Below are 15,212 nucleotides of genomic sequence, written 5' to 3'. Positions count from 1 at the left end.
TAAACTGGGTTGACTTTCCCATCATCACCTAATTAATTTTGCAGCAATCCCTATGTACATGAGGTAGATACACTGAATCTAAACTACAAAACAAGTCATGGAAAAGGCTTTTATTGATATACAAAAGTTTTTAAATAAAATGCTTTTTAAAATGAATGCTTATAAAAGTCATAAAAAATATATTTTAACTGCCTTTTTACAGTATGATTTGTTAAATGTTTAAAGGCACATTATAAAGCTTCTCTGCGGAAAATAGTGGTAATATTTATAGTGCTGACTGAAATGACTTCACCAAGGATGGACCTCCTTCTCAGACACAAAGCACCCATGGGGCTCTTTGGCTCCAGGGGGTAACAGTGCCAGGTAGACGGGGGTGATGGCGCCCTCATCTGGACTCTTTGGAGCTTTGTCACCTGCCATGTCCGTGCGCACCCAGCCTGGACAGCATGCATTCAGCAAGATCTAAGGGATGTCATTGAAACAAAACACATCATTATAAAATGATCATTCGTAATTCAGAGTTAAATTTTTTCTTACATTATCATGTGGCCTCTCCTTGGATAGCCGACGTGCCAAAATCATGGATAATGTCTAGAGAGATAAATATTGGGGTTATTAACTATTGCTTCTGTCTCAATCTCTAACATGAATTAGTAGCTTAATACCGTCAGTCCGGTCTTGGACACTCCATACGCCGTCTCAGGCCAGCCATCCTCTTTATGCTGGCCAGTTTTAGTTTTCTCCACAAACCTCTTCATTAGCCCCACCAGCTCATCCTCTGTGATGTCCTCACTACGGAATCGTGCCTGGAGTGCTTCACTGCACTTCTTCAAGGTGTTAACGCCAACAAAGCTGGAGACATTCACCACTCTACCTGCAGAACACACACAAACCTTAACTGCTGTCCAATACAGACATGTGAACAGTTTTTAAGAGTGCTTACCTCCTGGTTTGATGAGCGGCATGAAGTGGATTAACATGTCTCTGGTTGCAAAGAAGTTAGTCTGAAGAGTTACCTCGGCCTGGACAGCGAAGGGAGTGGTATCTGCCACTAGAGGTTGATACAAACATAAAATCACAGCAAGAACCTGCAATATGGTAGTGTCATATGAACTATCTCAGTCTTCCTGAAGATGTGAGACAGACCATGTTCAAATTTAGACTAGGCCAAAATTTATGTATTTATTTATTTTATATATATATGTATAAGTGCACAAAAGTCAGTGGCGCACTTTGAAAAAAAAAAAAATTATATATATATACACACACACACACACAGATAGCTATATATATCCATCTTAGATAGTCAGTCTCTCTCTCTCTATATATATATACATATATAAAAGTGACGGTGGGTATGTGATGAGCCGAGCAGGTGACACTGCAGGAGAGCAAATAGAGGTAGATGGAGAGTCAGAGAGTCAGTGTGTGAAGAGAATTATAATGAGTCTCAATGCTGGTGACAAGAGGAAGGGCAGTATTTCTGTCTGAGCCTCAGCTACAATTTAATGATGATCCTGTTTTTTTTAATAACTGATTGCATTATGATTTTAACACACCCTTCTTATTATGTAAAGCGCTTTCAGTTACTTTGTCTATAAATTCTGCTCTACAAATAAACCTGTCATGGTCAAAATAACAATAGAATTTACCTTTGAAAGCAATGGCAGCATTGTTGATCAGAACATCCACCCCTCCATACTTGTCTTTGAAGAAGGCTGCTGCCCTGGTGATGCTGTTCAGATCATTGATGTCCAGCTGCTGAAACTTCGGCTTTAGTCCTTCAGCGTTCAAAGTCTTCACCGCTTCTTCACCCCGGCCCCTGGAGCATTAGAGTTATTAGTGTGTAATACTGTCAAAATATGTTAAAGGTCCTGATGCATCTACAACTACAATGATTTAGGAAAAAATGTGAATTAACTTACGTGTCTCTGGCTGTGAGGTAGACCTCGCCCTCATACTGCTTGCACAGAGCACGAACAATCGCCAGACCTATGCCCTTGTTACTGCCGGTTACCACTGCAACCTTAGTCATGGCTATAAATGAAAAAACACCATTTGGTAAATTGTTCTTCTAGTAAACTAATCAACATAAATGACATTGTATTTTGCATAACCAAATGATAATACCCTACTTAAATACTTTGTGTGGCGTGAATGAACAAGAAGATCACATTCACTGTAGAGGTAAGATCTTAAGACCAAGACCAAGCCCAAGCCCGACCCGACCCGACCCGACCCGAAATGTCAATCATTACTTCGGGTCGGGTCGGGCTCGGGCTTCAAATAAATATATGTTTATAAAATGTATGCTAAAACGATGTGTGGATACTAAACTAAGGAATACTTGTTATAAAATAAATAATATGGATAAAACAGAGAAGTAATGTAATGTAATTGCTATTTAACTACTAAACAGGATCCGCAGAGCCAGAGCTCTGCGCACGTGAACGCCCCCTCTTTATTTAATAACCTTCCCCTCCGCAAGTCTGCATCTATTTTGACCTGGTATCCCCAATATGGAGGAGCAAGAAGTTAAACTAAAGGCAGGAGAACTGAAAAGACAAACACGCACCGGTAAGAGTGAGGTGTGGAAAAGCTTCAAATTGATTGTTGAAAATGCTACAGAAACTTGCGTTGGCTTCGCTGAATGTCGTCAATGTGGCGCTTTGCTTTCATAAGAGAGCAAAAAGACTGGCACCTCGACGCTGAGCACTGCTCCTCACAAATAAAATATGACATTTCGGGTTTGCTTCGGGCTCGGGCCTGCAAATCAAGTTAATTGGTCGGGCTCGGGCCGGGTCGGGTTTTAATACCCGCGGGCCGGGTCGGGTCGGGCTGGATTTTTTAGGCCCGATCTCACCTCTAATTCACTGGTTCATGAAAAATTGCTTAGTCATGCTGAGTACAGCAGAATCGTTCTTTAAAGGCAAATTCAATTACAGAAGCAGCAGTAGCCTGGATGCTTTTAAAAGCCTTGCAGTCTGAGTGTGCTAAATTAATCAGTCTAAGTAACATATGTTTACCTGTTATGAGCAACTTCAGCGTGAATGAAAGGTAGCTGCAGAGAAAGCGATCAGACCCAACAGAACTACAGCGAGTTTCTTCTGAACGTGGGAAAAACAAAAACGTGATGTAATACGGCCCACAGAGGTCCATGCGCATCTTGTGCGCAGGACCGGAATGACAAAACAAACACGTGTGCCGTGCGATCATGTCGGGTCATCTTATGTATCAGGATCGTGGATCTATGTTCGGGACAGCGATCATGGATAACAGCGGCCCAAATCCATGGGTTTATTAAAGCCCACATCCCGCCCAGAAATGTATTATTCTCCGGGAAAATGAAAATTAATTAAATTAATAACATTCGTGGACAGGTTCCGCTAAAGGCAGCCCCACAGTATTTAAGGGTAAGAACAGCTTTGTTGTTCATGCATCATTGTTTTCAGATGATAATTTGTAAAATTGCTACTTTGCCAAAATCCATAAATGGAGCATAGGCAGGGTTTGTTCTCGTTAACGTGATGGTTATTGCCCCTGTGTGTTAGCAAACTTGTTCTAAGTGACTTCACTTGTTCTCAAAAAAGAGCGCTTACTTATGTTGACCAAACGTCCGTTTTTCCCCGGACATGTCCGTATTTTGCGTCAGGTCCGGGGCGTCCGGGTTTTTTTTTTATAAAGTGATGCAAATGTCCGGGTTTTCAGTACCGTTCACTGGGGGCATTAAACTGAGCGTCTCTCGTAGCGTCTGTGACTCAGAAGGAGCGAGACACAAACAGTCGGTCAGTCTGCAACATACCGAAGCACAAATGCCCATTTAACAATGACTTGTACAAGAAATTCTCCGTTTTCCGTCCCGGTCGGGACAAGTGGGAGGTCATGTGCACACGTTTTGAGGTGAGACTGACAGTGTCCCTCGTTTATCGCGGGGGTTACGTTCTAAAAATAACCCGCGATAGGTGAAATCCGCGAAGTAGTCAACTTTATATTTTACAATTATTCTATCTGTGTTAAGGCTGTAAAACCCCTCAGCACAAACTTTATACACTTTTCTCACACAGGACAGGTGCAACCCTTTTTACTTCCTTCTTAAAACTTGTTGCTGCTGTCGTCCTTGTGTTATTTTCCTCCTTCTTTATGTAACAAACAGAAGATTCACTTATTCCATAATGGAGCCCAACAACTCAGAGTCCCGCACGGGTCCATTTTTGGAGACCTGCAGTACAACACCGCACCCGCGCAGTACAGGACCGCACCTGCCCGTTAACCTGAGATAATATAAAACTTTTGCGCTGCCTACGCCACGGACTGAACCAAGACTAAACCAGGACTGATTCCAGGACTGAAGAGGAGGACTAATCCACGACTGAACTAGGACTAAACCAGGACTAAACCAGGACTAACCCAGAACTGAAACAGGACTCACCATCAGGACGGGCTCGGAGGTGACGCAGGAGAAAGGACCGGTCCAAGATTAGTCCTGGTTTAGACCTGGTTTAGTCCTAACACACCCTGTGTGTAATTACTACCCGCCTGTAATACACAATACGCGTTCATACGCTGTAAAAAATTGCACACACAAAAAAATCCGAGAAACCCCCCCCCCTCAAAAGGTGTCCAGGTTTTTACAAACGGAAATATGGTCACCCTAGCTTACTGCCTTCTGTGATCATCATAGACAATGGCGATCAAAAACCCGGGTAAATTACAACTCAAGGAAAAGGTTTATTTGGTTTCAGTTGAGAAGGACGACATGTTTTCCTTTGAATTTCTAAAAAAAATTAAATACAATTATTTTGAGAGACATTACACAATGGTCACACAAGCAGTTTCATCAGTTGGATTCATTGAAATATTTCAAGTTGCTACATAGGTTCTGCACTTGTGCATCTATGTACTTTATTATGTAGCTAAATTGCTATTCGTTGTATAAGTACATAGAGAAAAACTTCTCTTATGATTTACTCTTCCTTCTCTGATCTTCTCTGAAAAACTTCACCAAGGCTGAACCTTCTTCTCAGACACAAAGCACCCATGGGGCTCTTTGGCTCCAGGGGGTAACAGTGCCAGGTAGACGGGGGTGACGGCGCCCTCATCTGGACTCTTTGGAGCTTTGTCACCTGCCATGTCCGTGCGCACCCAGCCTGGACAGCATGCATTCAGCAAGATCTAAGGGATGTCATTGAAACAAAACACATCATTATAAAATGATCATTCGTAATTCAGAGTTAAATTTTTTCTTACATTATCATGTGGCCTCTCCTTGGATAGCCGACGTGCCAAAATCATGGATAATGTCTAGAGAGATAAATATTGGGGTTATTAACTATTGCTTCTGTCTCAATCTCTAACATGAATTAGTAGCTTAATACCGTCAGTCCGGTCTTGGACACTCCATACGCCGTCTCAGGCCAGCCATCCTCTTTATGCTGGCCAGTTTTAGTTTTCTCCACAAACCTCTTCATTAGCCCCACCAGCTCATCCTCTGTGATGTCCTCACTACGGAATCGTGCCTGGAGTGCTTCACTGCACTTCTTCAAGGTGTTAACGCCAACAAAGCTGGAGACATTCACCACTCTACCTGCAGAACACACACAAACCTTAACTGCTGTCCAATACAGACATGTGAACAGTTTTTAAGAGTGCTTACCTCCTGGTTTGATGAGCGGCATGAAGTGGGTTAACATGTCTCTGGTTGCAAAGAAGTTAGTCTGAAGAGTTACCTCGGCCTGGACAGCGAAAGGAGTGGTATCTGCCTCTAGATGTTAACAGAAACATTGTACAGAGTAATTGAGTTCAATAGTACAGAGCTCTGAGCTTCAGAACTGAACCTAATTCAGAACTTCAGTGTTTACCTTTGAAAGCAATGGCAGCATTGTTGATCAGAACATCCACCCCTCCATACTTGTCTTTGAAGAAGGCTGCTGCCCTGGTGATGCTGTTCAGATCATTGATGTCCAGCTGCTGAAACTTGGGCTTTAGTCCTTCAGCGTTCAAAGTCTTCACCGCTTCTTCACCCCGGCCCCTGGAGCATTAGATTTATTAGTGTGTAATACAGTTATAGGTCCTGATGCATCTACAACTACAAGGATTTGTGGGAGAATGTGAATTAACTTACGTGTCTCTGGCTGTGAGGTAGACCTCGCCCTCATATTGTTTGCACAGGGCACGAACAATGGCCAGACCTATGCCCTTGTTACTGCCGGTTACCACTGCAACCTTAGTCATGGCTGTTCAAAAACAAGGAAAAATTAAAACAGAAGCTTATTATATTTCAAGCAGCGTCACAATTATTGGACCACCATCAGTCATCTTCAAATATGTTATTAATTTTAACCAAAAAAGTGGTTGAGATATTTATATTACAGTAGGTGACATATGTGGTCTGCTGTGTCATGCTGATTTTTACAAAAGTTGAGTTTAGTTTCCACACAACTACAGCCTTGTGAAATATTTAGTTTTCAAGGGACTAAACCAAGACTAAATCCAGATACCTCTAAAATAGGTCTGTATGGACTAAACTGTGACAAAAGAAATTAAGCTTTCATAAAATACATAATATATATTTAAAAGGTACTAGTGGTACACATAGCCATTTTAGAGCCACTGATTTGGTTAATAAGTTAACCAAATGCAATGAAACATAACAAAACAATTATGTAAAAAGTAATTAAGTCTAGTATATCAGAAGATGCATAATCCCATACTCTATGCCTTCAAAGCTAAGAAAGTTTAAACAAATGCAGATTCTTGCCTTCTTCCACATGTTTTACCTTTGTGTGTGTGGATCAGAGCTGCAGAAAAGGTGAACTGAACGAGCCTGAGAGAAACCAGCTGTTATTAAGGCATAGGTCTCCTTTAGGCTGGCTCCTCCCTAAAGTGTCTGACCTCAGCCCAAACAGAATTTTACAATGAACCAGCACAAATGTTATTATTTTAAATATAATTATTTTTCTCATTGTTGCTCCATCCTTGTAAGGACATCAAACCTGCATGGTGGTTAAGTTGCGTGCACTCTCCCATCACAAGGAAGTTTGTGAAGACTCCAGTGAAGGAGGCATCGACTAATGGATTGGGATATGGAGATGGGTCACAAGGCATGGCACTGTGTCGGGCACTGGTTCAGACTTGTTGTCCAATGGTATTTAAGGATGGATCAAATGAAGAGTACTAATATTTATTCTCTGTAATCAGGTTTGAGGTTCACTTATAGTTGAATTCTTAATACCTGGAAAAAAGGCATATGACTTCATTAACAAACTCCTTCTGAGGGTTTAACAAGTTTAAGCGGGTGTGTGGACTGACAACAAGAATAACAGGTTAGAGTGAATGGCGACAGTGCTGAGATTTTTGTCTGATTTGATGTATTTTGAGGTAAAGAATGTCAAAAAAAAAATCAGAACTGTTATACAATCACTACATATTTTCACTAATATACAAATGATGGTGTATATTATGGTGTGTATTGTTCAATATTACTTTTGTGAGTTGTATGGTGATTGCTGAGTCATGCTGATTCAGTTAAATTATCACGTCAAGTACCAACTCGCAAGATATGTATGCATTGACCTGGACCATAAACTGTATGACCAGGACTAAATAATGACAAAAGCCGTACTGAGTCATACATAAAATTGTATCTAATTTAATAATAAACTATTGTTCCATATAAACAAGTCCTTGTTCCAAATTGTTATGCTTAAAATGTCCTTTCATTCATCTGTGAGGCAGCATTTATGTAGTCAATTCTCAATATTGAGTTTATAATGTGTGCAGTAAGTAAAATGTTGTATACTGGGTGCAGCTTGAGCCCACCTATTACACAGCTGCTCAGTAAACTGGATGCAATAAACGTTGCCCATTTGTGTCCCATACCTTTGTGTACGTGCTCCTGTGTGCAAGACAAATTCTAATAATTTGCTCATTCTAATAGACAATAGTTAGAGTGATTGATCTAGCTTCCTTTGTGTTTCCTCAGAGGTTTAGCAATGAAGAAAAGGAGACGACCTGGACGAGTGGCCCGGAAAAGGAGGAGAAAGTGTGGTATGAGAGTGCAGTCAGGTATGCACTGGAAGTACTTCTTCACCACCTCTATACTGCAGTATGTAGCACACTGACCAATGGTACAATCTAATGTATGTTCTTGTAGTTTCGCTGTGTCACCAGGCCTCATATGTGCGGCTCATTAGGTTCCTTAAACAAAGGGGTTTTGCATCAACCATTCTGCTACCAGCGCAATTCACAGGTACAACTATTCTGTAAACCTGCTGTTGAGTATCAGCGTGTAAGTGCTTATGGAAGTTGAGGACACTGAGTACATGAGGGCGTGTCTGTAAGATGTGCTTGATCCTGTCTAAATAAATACCATAGGTTGCAGAGTGTTTTTGAATTAGAACTTGATCTGCGTATATGGTAGCCGAGATAGCTAGACACAAATCTTTCTAATTAAATATTTGTTTGGTGGGATAGTACCTGTGGTAAATACTTACATTAAGTGGCAGTTTGAGAAGAAAAATTTAACAAAATTCTATTCATGTGGAGCACCATCATTTCACAGATTAGAACATTAACTAACATGAGATTGCCTTGGAACACACAGCAGTTGGCATGCACACTGCAAATGCATCATGATATTTTAAACATAAATGTTTAGCTTATCACATCTCAAGTGTTTGTTCTTCATAGATACAGGCAGAGGACTGCAGACTCTCAAAACAGTAAAGGTCAGTTGTAACATTTAGTTTGCAACATTTATCAAATTGCATTTGAATAGTTAATCATTTTGACCATTAAAGTTTTGTTGACAAAGGCTGCTAGCAATAACAAAATGTATTTCCACTATTGGTTAATAAAGGACACCTCATGAGACTGGTCTGGTGATTCAGAAATAATAAAATATTTAATAACATTAAGTTTTGGATCACCAATTTTCAGCCTGTTTGCATTTAATAATGCACTTTCATTTCTACATTTCAGCCTGGCCAGCTGCTTATATCTTTGCCCCAAGCATGTCTCCTGACAACGACTACTGTTCTCAACAGCTATTTGGGGCCTCTGATAAAAGGGTAATGGATCACACATCATGTATGCTCTGTTGAATGATTTTTTTATTTTTTTTGATACACAATATGTTCTGAATGTGGCTTTTTCTTAACAGGTGGATGCCCCACCCCTCCCCTCTCCTGGTGCTATGTGTGTTCCTGGTGTTGGAGCGGCATAGAGTTCCACTCTCTGAGTGGTATCCATATATTGATGTGCTGCCCACAACTTACACCTGCCCTGTCTACTTTGCTGATGATGTTATTGCACTTTTACCAAAGGTTGTTCAGAGACATGCTTTAGAGCAGAGAGCATCTGTACAAGAACTACACTCTTCAAATCAAGACTTTTTCCGGTAGGCTTAAGCTTAAGCTTAAAAGCTAATGTTCCATTGAACTACTACATAACAAACTAGTCAAACTGCAATTGCACCTTGCTACATGTGGCCATGTAGCTTGTCAAAACCTGATCCTGTCATATCTCAGAAGCTAAGCAAGGCTGGGCCTGGGTAGTACTTGGTTGGGAGACCACAGGGAAAATCAGGTGCCACAGTGGGGCGCCAGTCACAAAAATTGTCGTTGTGTCCTTAGGCAAGATGCTTCACTCACATTGCGTAGTATGGAAGTAGTGTGTGCATAGTGGTGGTCAGAGAGGCCGGTGGCGCAGAATGGCAGCCTTGCTCCTGTCAGTCTGCCCCAGGGCAGCTATGGCTATAATATTAGTTTACCACCACTGAGTGTGGAGTAAATGAATAATGCTCTGTAAAGCGTCTTTGAGTGTCCAGAAAAGTGCTATATAAAATGGGTATATAGGTAAATTGGTATAACAGTCAATTTCATGATGATGAGGGTAAGTGCCTTTTTTTTCTTCAGGTGGCTGCAGCCTCTTGTGATTGAGCCAGTGGAGGAGGTGTTTACATATGAAGCTTTGAGGTGCATGTTACAGTAGCACACATTATTATTTACATCATCAGTCAGCAGCTTTTTACACAATCTCCTAACCTCTCCCACTAACCTCATGCACTAGGTGGGCCTGGTGTACTGTCAACACTCGCTCAGTGTTCATGGCTCACTCACCCAGCCAGTTCCTCTCTGGGCAGGATGTATGCGCTCTAGCACCCTTTCTTGACCTGCTCAACCATCGCCCTGATGTTCAGGTAACTTAAATAAAAACCTTCAGAAGGAAACAAGGAAGAATATTACATTAATTCTCAATTGCTTTTTAGGTCTCAGCTAATTTCAACAGTGACACAAGATGTTATGAAATCCATAGTGTTTCTGGCATTGACCGGTATCAACAGGCCTTCATCAACTATGGCAGCCATGATAACCAGCGCCTCCTGGTGGAGTATGGTTTTGTAGCAACTAATAACCCCCACAGCGTTGTGTATTTGGACAAGGGTAAAGAAGAAAGAAGTGATTGGTTTAGATAACTTTTCCTCTTTTAACGATTTTACCCTTTTCTACTCAGACATTCTATGTAAAGTTTTACAAGGAGACAGCAATTTGCAACAAAAGATTAAATTCCTCAGTCAAAACGAACTTCTTAGGTAAACCTTTTAAGTATGTTGGTAAGATTTTGGATCATTTAAACATTGTGTTCACGCTTGCTTGCAGTAACCTAACACTCTCCAGTGAAGGTCCAGGATGGAGGCTCCAGACTGTGGTTCGAGTTCTGTCTCTACCGCAAACACAGTTGTAAGGACACAACCCTCACACCTTTATTACATGTTTGTTGCCTTTACTGTAGCCCTCACCACATTGCATATGTATTTGAAAACCTTTATCTAGCTCTATAAAAGCAGTAATTGATTCTGTTTCAAACATTCATGACCAACTACCCGTTTAAGGATTTGAATTCAGCAACAGTATGTGCCATTACAAACAGGTTTTGGCAAGTACTGATGTGAACGCAGTTGTATTTATGCTGAAAATGCATTTTGCTGATCATGTTCTTAACATAATGCTCTGTCAGTGGTCTTTGGAAGGCTGTGCTGCTTGGACAGAGACTTTGTGAGGAGAAGGAAAGGTGGTGCACCCAAACCATTCGAACTCTGTGTGTCCATAGACTGCAGGACACTGACACAGCTCTGGAAAAGGTGGAACTTCATGCCTTCACTCCCCACAGAGCCAAGTTTATATCTGGGTATAAAGTAATGCTCTACTAACTGCTGTCTTGATGTGCCTGTCCAGATCTCCAAGCTGCAGCAGCAATGTGACGCATCTGTGACTGAACAATTGGATGTTGTCATGGCTTTACGGCAAGAGGAGAGGATAATTCTGGGAAAGTGTCTTGAAATACTTACTGATTCATGACCTTTTTTTCATCATGAGATTTTTAAACTCTTATAACATCTGACTCTTATAAAAAGCAAAATGTTTAAAAAGTTATCTGATGAAGATGATGAAGTTTTATCTCTGAAGCAGTGAATATTTTGAAGGTACACATTCAAGAAAGTCACCAGAAGATATGGACGTGTTGAAATATTGAAATATAATATGGCAGTCATGTCTCAGGAGAATAGATGTTAATATTAATGCTGATACTGAGATGTACAAAATGTATTTATTTTAATTATGTAAATGGCAGGAAGAATGTCAACAAAAAAACTGCTCTGAAGATTTGCAAACTTTTTTATTTACATCTCTAATGCCACATTTTAGTGCAGGACATGCAGCCCCTATAAAAGTGTAAAATTAGTCCTCAGCTGTGAGTTTCACCACAGCCTTTCTCTTTGGATGATGCTGGATGTTTTCCATGGCAACAGTGGCTTCGTACAGTGGTAATGCCTCTTCTGGCTGCGGTCTGGAAAGAAATGACAGAAATAGACTGTGAGCTGTAGTCTAATCTGGACCAATTTTTGTCTTGCTGAATTGGCCGAAATTATCAGAGAGAGCATGTTTTTTAGTGCAAATTTAAGTATTTCTACCACTATTACCTCAATAACATCTAATGGCAAAGTTTTATAAAGATGTGGTGTAAATGTTATTTTAAAATTATGACACTGTATTTGATCCATATTTTAAATTGAAAAGAGTATGTTTTAGCAGTATTTGGTCAAATAACACAATAAACTTCTACAATACGCACAACTGTAAACTACAGCTGTGATTCTGCAACATAAAATAATTAGCACATCTATTTTGTTTTGCTGTGGAGGTTCCAAGTGGGTTGCGTGATTATTCTGGGGGTCCGGCCTATATGATACTACTAGCATACTATTTACAGTACATTTGAAAGGGTAGTGGTGATGGTAATGCATCACAAGTTATTTGCATTAAACACAAGTTTAACATTTGTCAACACATACCTCAGTACTCCTGTAGACATTTTATCTACAATGTCCTTGAGAATGTCTGATGTCAAATTTATAGGAATCAGTCAATGGGACAAAACACACACAAACAAAGAGTCAACAACTGTCTAGGATACGCAAATATCTTCCATGTTGAGCAGATGAAGCAGTCCAAACTTCAGGGTTTAGAAATGACACAGAGGCTGACTTCAGATGAAGGTAACTGCAGTCTGGAGGGTCCAACTATGGCAAAGAATTAGACTCTTATTATAGACCCAAACCAGCGTACAACAAAATCAATGTATTTTTAGTTTCATACTTGCAAGTGTGGGTGAGAGGTGACCCAGTGGCCTCCAACAGCAAGCACATCAATTAGGTCATGTTTGTGGGGGACAAAATCTGCTTCTTCTTCTTCCTTGTGAAGATGCACTGTTAATGGATTAAAAGAAACTTAACAATTGTTGCAACATACTAATAAAGACACATATAATGAGTTCATGTTAAAGGAAAAAAAACTGAAATAAACTACCTCCAGAGTCTATGACTATATCCACACCTAGATCACCAGTTTCTTCCAGGACTGCAGGCACAAGATTTGAGATTTGGCCCTTGTAGACTGGAATCACCCTGGCTATAAATCAACTCTTAAATTAGATTATTTTAATCAAAAGGTCACAGTTATATTATTTATAAAGAACCACAAGTGAATGCTTAAAACATAAGTGCAAAGCCATACCTACAATAGGATCCTGAACACCTACAAACAGGTCAGAAAGGTTAAAAGATGAAAGAAAAAGCTCAGTGAAGTTTACAAATAATGAGTTATTGATGGCTCACAAAAAAGCTTAAGAAAAACAAACAAAAAAACATAATAAACAGACCTACAGTTGGTCGAAGCTGTTCCAGGAAGGTGTGGTCTTGTGAGGAATGTGAAGTGGTCAAGACCTTCAGCCCATGGTACCAGGCCAGCTGGATGCACATGAGGCCAAACGACTGTCAGGGAGAAAGGTCTTGTCACAGACATTAATTGACACCACAATCAAAGAGTAAAAGAGTTCCCTACATTGGCTCCATCCACCACCAAGACACTGTGTCTGTCTGCCATGTGAGCCAGAGTGTGCAGAGCAGTGTAAGCAGCCACAGCATCGCGCAGGGCTGCAGCCACAGTGACCCGACTCAGCTGCACTGGTTTATGGACTAGGAGACAAAATAAACAATAGAATAATGGTCCACATGTGGATTAGTGCTGAGTAAAATTATATATATATATATATATATATATATATATATATATATATATATATATATATATAATATAATATAATATAATATAATATAATATATATATATATATATATATATATATATATATATATATATATATATATATAATATAATATATATATATATATTGTTTTTCAGATTAAGAATATAATCCCATTGTGATTATTGCTGTTGAAGCAATAAAAAGTAATCTTCTTAACCTCTGGATTTGATTTGTTGATCAGTTTAACTCTGGCAAGCGTAATCACCTAAATAATGTTCATCAATATCAATGACTCCACAGAGCCCCGAGAAAGGACAATCTAGAGGGAGAATTCCTGTAAATCATAAAAAAGAATTGATTAAAGAAACTTAAATCTCTTTAAAAAGACTAAGTAAATCAAAAATTACTCCACCTACAACCTCCTCGTCCGGCTGGAATAGAGACACCTTGGACCCCACTGTAAAGAGACCAGTTACACTTGTGTCATGAACTGTGAAATGATTTTTGGAAGTTTTACCTTGTTTAACAACTCCAACGACCTCTCGACCAACAGATATCAAATCTCGTTCAATCTTCATCTCCCTGAGCAGCTACAGCACAGCACAGATGAAACACACTATTGTATCTGTGAGTTGATTATGGATGGAGCTGCTGCTACCTGGAGGTCCACGCTGCTTAGTCCACACACCTTGACTTCAACACGGACCTGATGACTGCTCAAGACCTCTGGAAGTCTCTGGAAGACACAGCAATACGGTCTCTTAAATTGTGTATGAAACAAATGGACCTTTTAAAATGAAAGGTTTTTGAAATGTATAGGCAATACGCCCCTATAAAACCCTGCAAGCGTATTCTGTATTCAGTAGGCGGTCAAAAGGATCAGGGCAGCACCATAGATCCATGGACAGCATCTAGATGATAATAATAATAACCCGTTTGCCTTAGACACTATAGCTACACTCATAGACTACGGTTGCTACAGCATATAGCATTTGTTATGCAATTAAAGCATTAGATTGTGTCAGCTAAAGACAATGAGGTAATAAATAAAAACATAACTCACCGTCTCCTGAATCATGAACTGGAGTTCCCCATCACGCCCAGTCGCTCGACAATACAAACCTTTCATTCTTAGCCTACAATCAAAGGAATGTGTTATTTTAGGTGGTTTGCTTTCCAGATTCGACTTCTTCCTCTTTTTATGTTATTTTCGTTATCATCTTCTTCTTCAAGAGCAGTTTAGTCAGGCTGGACTCAAACAAACGCATTGCTGCCGCTCACTGGTGGTTGGTGGCACTGGCTTCGGGAGAGATCACATGAGATCAAAGTGCATACTCTTCTACTGATGCATGGTAGCAAAGGTTCAGAATAAGACTTCTGAATGGGAAAAATATTGACTTTATAAATTATTCACCTGTACAGGGTTTTCAAAATGTATAACATTTTGTCCAGGTCAATCCTTTGCTTTATGCCATAGACTGTGTATTATACAGGCTATGCTTTCAGACCAGTGGCTCTCAAATATATTTGGTTTTGAGCAGAGACTGTGTGGTTCTGAGTACCAAACTTGGTCTAACCGGATTATTTCAGGTGTAAATTAGCGATATT

General features: G+C 40.1%; 4 protein-coding genes across 14 annotated transcripts; 1 reads left to right on the top strand and 3 right to left on the bottom strand.

Annotated features, from left to right (window-relative positions):
• Positions 1-95: 95 nt before the first annotated feature.
• On the bottom strand, positions 96-3,186 carry LOC110156828 (carbonyl reductase [NADPH] 1-like). Of its 2 annotated transcripts, none has more exons than XM_055162489.1 (7): positions 3,027-3,186; positions 1,926-2,037; positions 1,653-1,822; positions 944-1,051; positions 666-874; positions 538-591; positions 96-462 (listed from the first exon to the last, which is right to left on the bottom strand). In XM_055162489.1, the coding sequence occupies exons 1-7, from the start codon at positions 3,163-3,165 to the stop codon at positions 289-291; spliced, it is 966 nt and encodes a 321-aa protein (XP_055018464.1). In that variant the 5' UTR covers positions 3,166-3,186; the 3' UTR covers positions 96-288. The 2 variants fall into 2 exon arrangements, with proteins under 2 accessions (XP_055018464.1, XP_055018465.1); XM_055162490.1 differs by lacking the exon at positions 3,027-3,186 and adding an exon at positions 2,576-2,715.
• On the top strand, positions 2,442-12,183 carry setd4 (SET domain containing 4). Of its 7 annotated transcripts, none has more exons than XM_055162480.1 (13): positions 2,443-2,577; positions 7,982-8,064; positions 8,153-8,248; positions 8,689-8,726; positions 8,980-9,068; positions 9,161-9,397; positions 9,915-9,974; positions 10,069-10,198; positions 10,268-10,442; positions 10,513-10,591; positions 10,659-10,739; positions 11,017-11,140; positions 11,235-12,183. In XM_055162480.1, the coding sequence occupies exons 2-13, from the start codon at positions 7,992-7,994 to the stop codon at positions 11,355-11,357; spliced, it is 1,305 nt and encodes a 434-aa protein (XP_055018455.1). In that variant the 5' UTR covers positions 2,443-2,577; positions 7,982-7,991; the 3' UTR covers positions 11,358-12,183. The 7 variants fall into 7 exon arrangements, with proteins under 7 accessions (XP_055018461.1, XP_055018455.1, XP_055018458.1 ...); XM_055162483.1 differs by having other exon boundaries at positions 2,479-2,588; XM_020921025.2 differs by lacking the exon at positions 2,443-2,577 and adding an exon at positions 3,168-3,413.
• On the bottom strand, positions 4,709-6,830 carry LOC110156802 (carbonyl reductase [NADPH] 1-like). 2 transcript variants are annotated; one of them, XM_020921029.2, is made up of 7 exons: positions 6,777-6,830; positions 6,122-6,233; positions 5,859-6,028; positions 5,654-5,761; positions 5,376-5,584; positions 5,248-5,301; positions 4,709-5,172 (listed from the first exon to the last, which is right to left on the bottom strand). In XM_020921029.2, exons 2-7 carry the CDS (start codon positions 6,229-6,231, stop codon positions 4,999-5,001), a joined length of 825 nt encoding a protein of 274 aa, XP_020776688.1. In that variant the 5' UTR covers positions 6,232-6,233; positions 6,777-6,830; the 3' UTR covers positions 4,709-4,998. The 2 variants fall into 2 exon arrangements, with proteins under 2 accessions (XP_020776688.1, XP_055018466.1); XM_055162491.1 differs by having other exon boundaries at positions 6,758-6,780.
• cryzl1 (crystallin, zeta (quinone reductase)-like 1) lies at positions 11,658-14,869 on the bottom strand. 3 transcript variants are annotated; one of them, XM_055162487.1, is made up of 13 exons: positions 14,668-14,869; positions 14,293-14,340; positions 14,122-14,194; positions 14,017-14,061; positions 13,870-13,938; positions 13,401-13,534; positions 13,219-13,330; positions 13,074-13,094; positions 12,867-12,968; positions 12,657-12,766; positions 12,475-12,580; positions 12,353-12,398; positions 11,658-11,847 (listed from the first exon to the last, which is right to left on the bottom strand). In XM_055162487.1, the coding sequence occupies exons 1-13, from the start codon at positions 14,731-14,733 to the stop codon at positions 11,739-11,741; spliced, it is 1,041 nt and encodes a 346-aa protein (XP_055018462.1). In that variant the 5' UTR covers positions 14,734-14,869; the 3' UTR covers positions 11,658-11,738. The 3 variants fall into 3 exon arrangements, with proteins under 3 accessions (XP_055018462.1, XP_020776687.1, XP_055018463.1); XM_020921028.2 differs by having other exon boundaries at positions 14,263-14,340; positions 14,668-14,863; XM_055162488.1 differs by lacking the exons at positions 13,870-13,938; positions 14,017-14,061 and having other exon boundaries at positions 14,263-14,340; positions 14,668-14,865.
• Positions 14,870-15,212: the final 343 nt, after the last annotated feature.

This window comes from Boleophthalmus pectinirostris, unplaced genomic scaffold, assembly GCF_026225935.1.
Source record: "Boleophthalmus pectinirostris isolate CB_2022bp ecotype Guang Dong unplaced genomic scaffold, ASM2622593v1 HiC_scaffold_5, whole genome shotgun sequence".
Taxonomy (NCBI): Eukaryota; Metazoa; Chordata; class Actinopteri; order Gobiiformes; family Gobiidae; genus Boleophthalmus; species Boleophthalmus pectinirostris.
The sequence above is the reverse complement of the archived record's forward strand: the minus strand, read 5'-3'. Positions and strand labels throughout refer to the sequence as shown.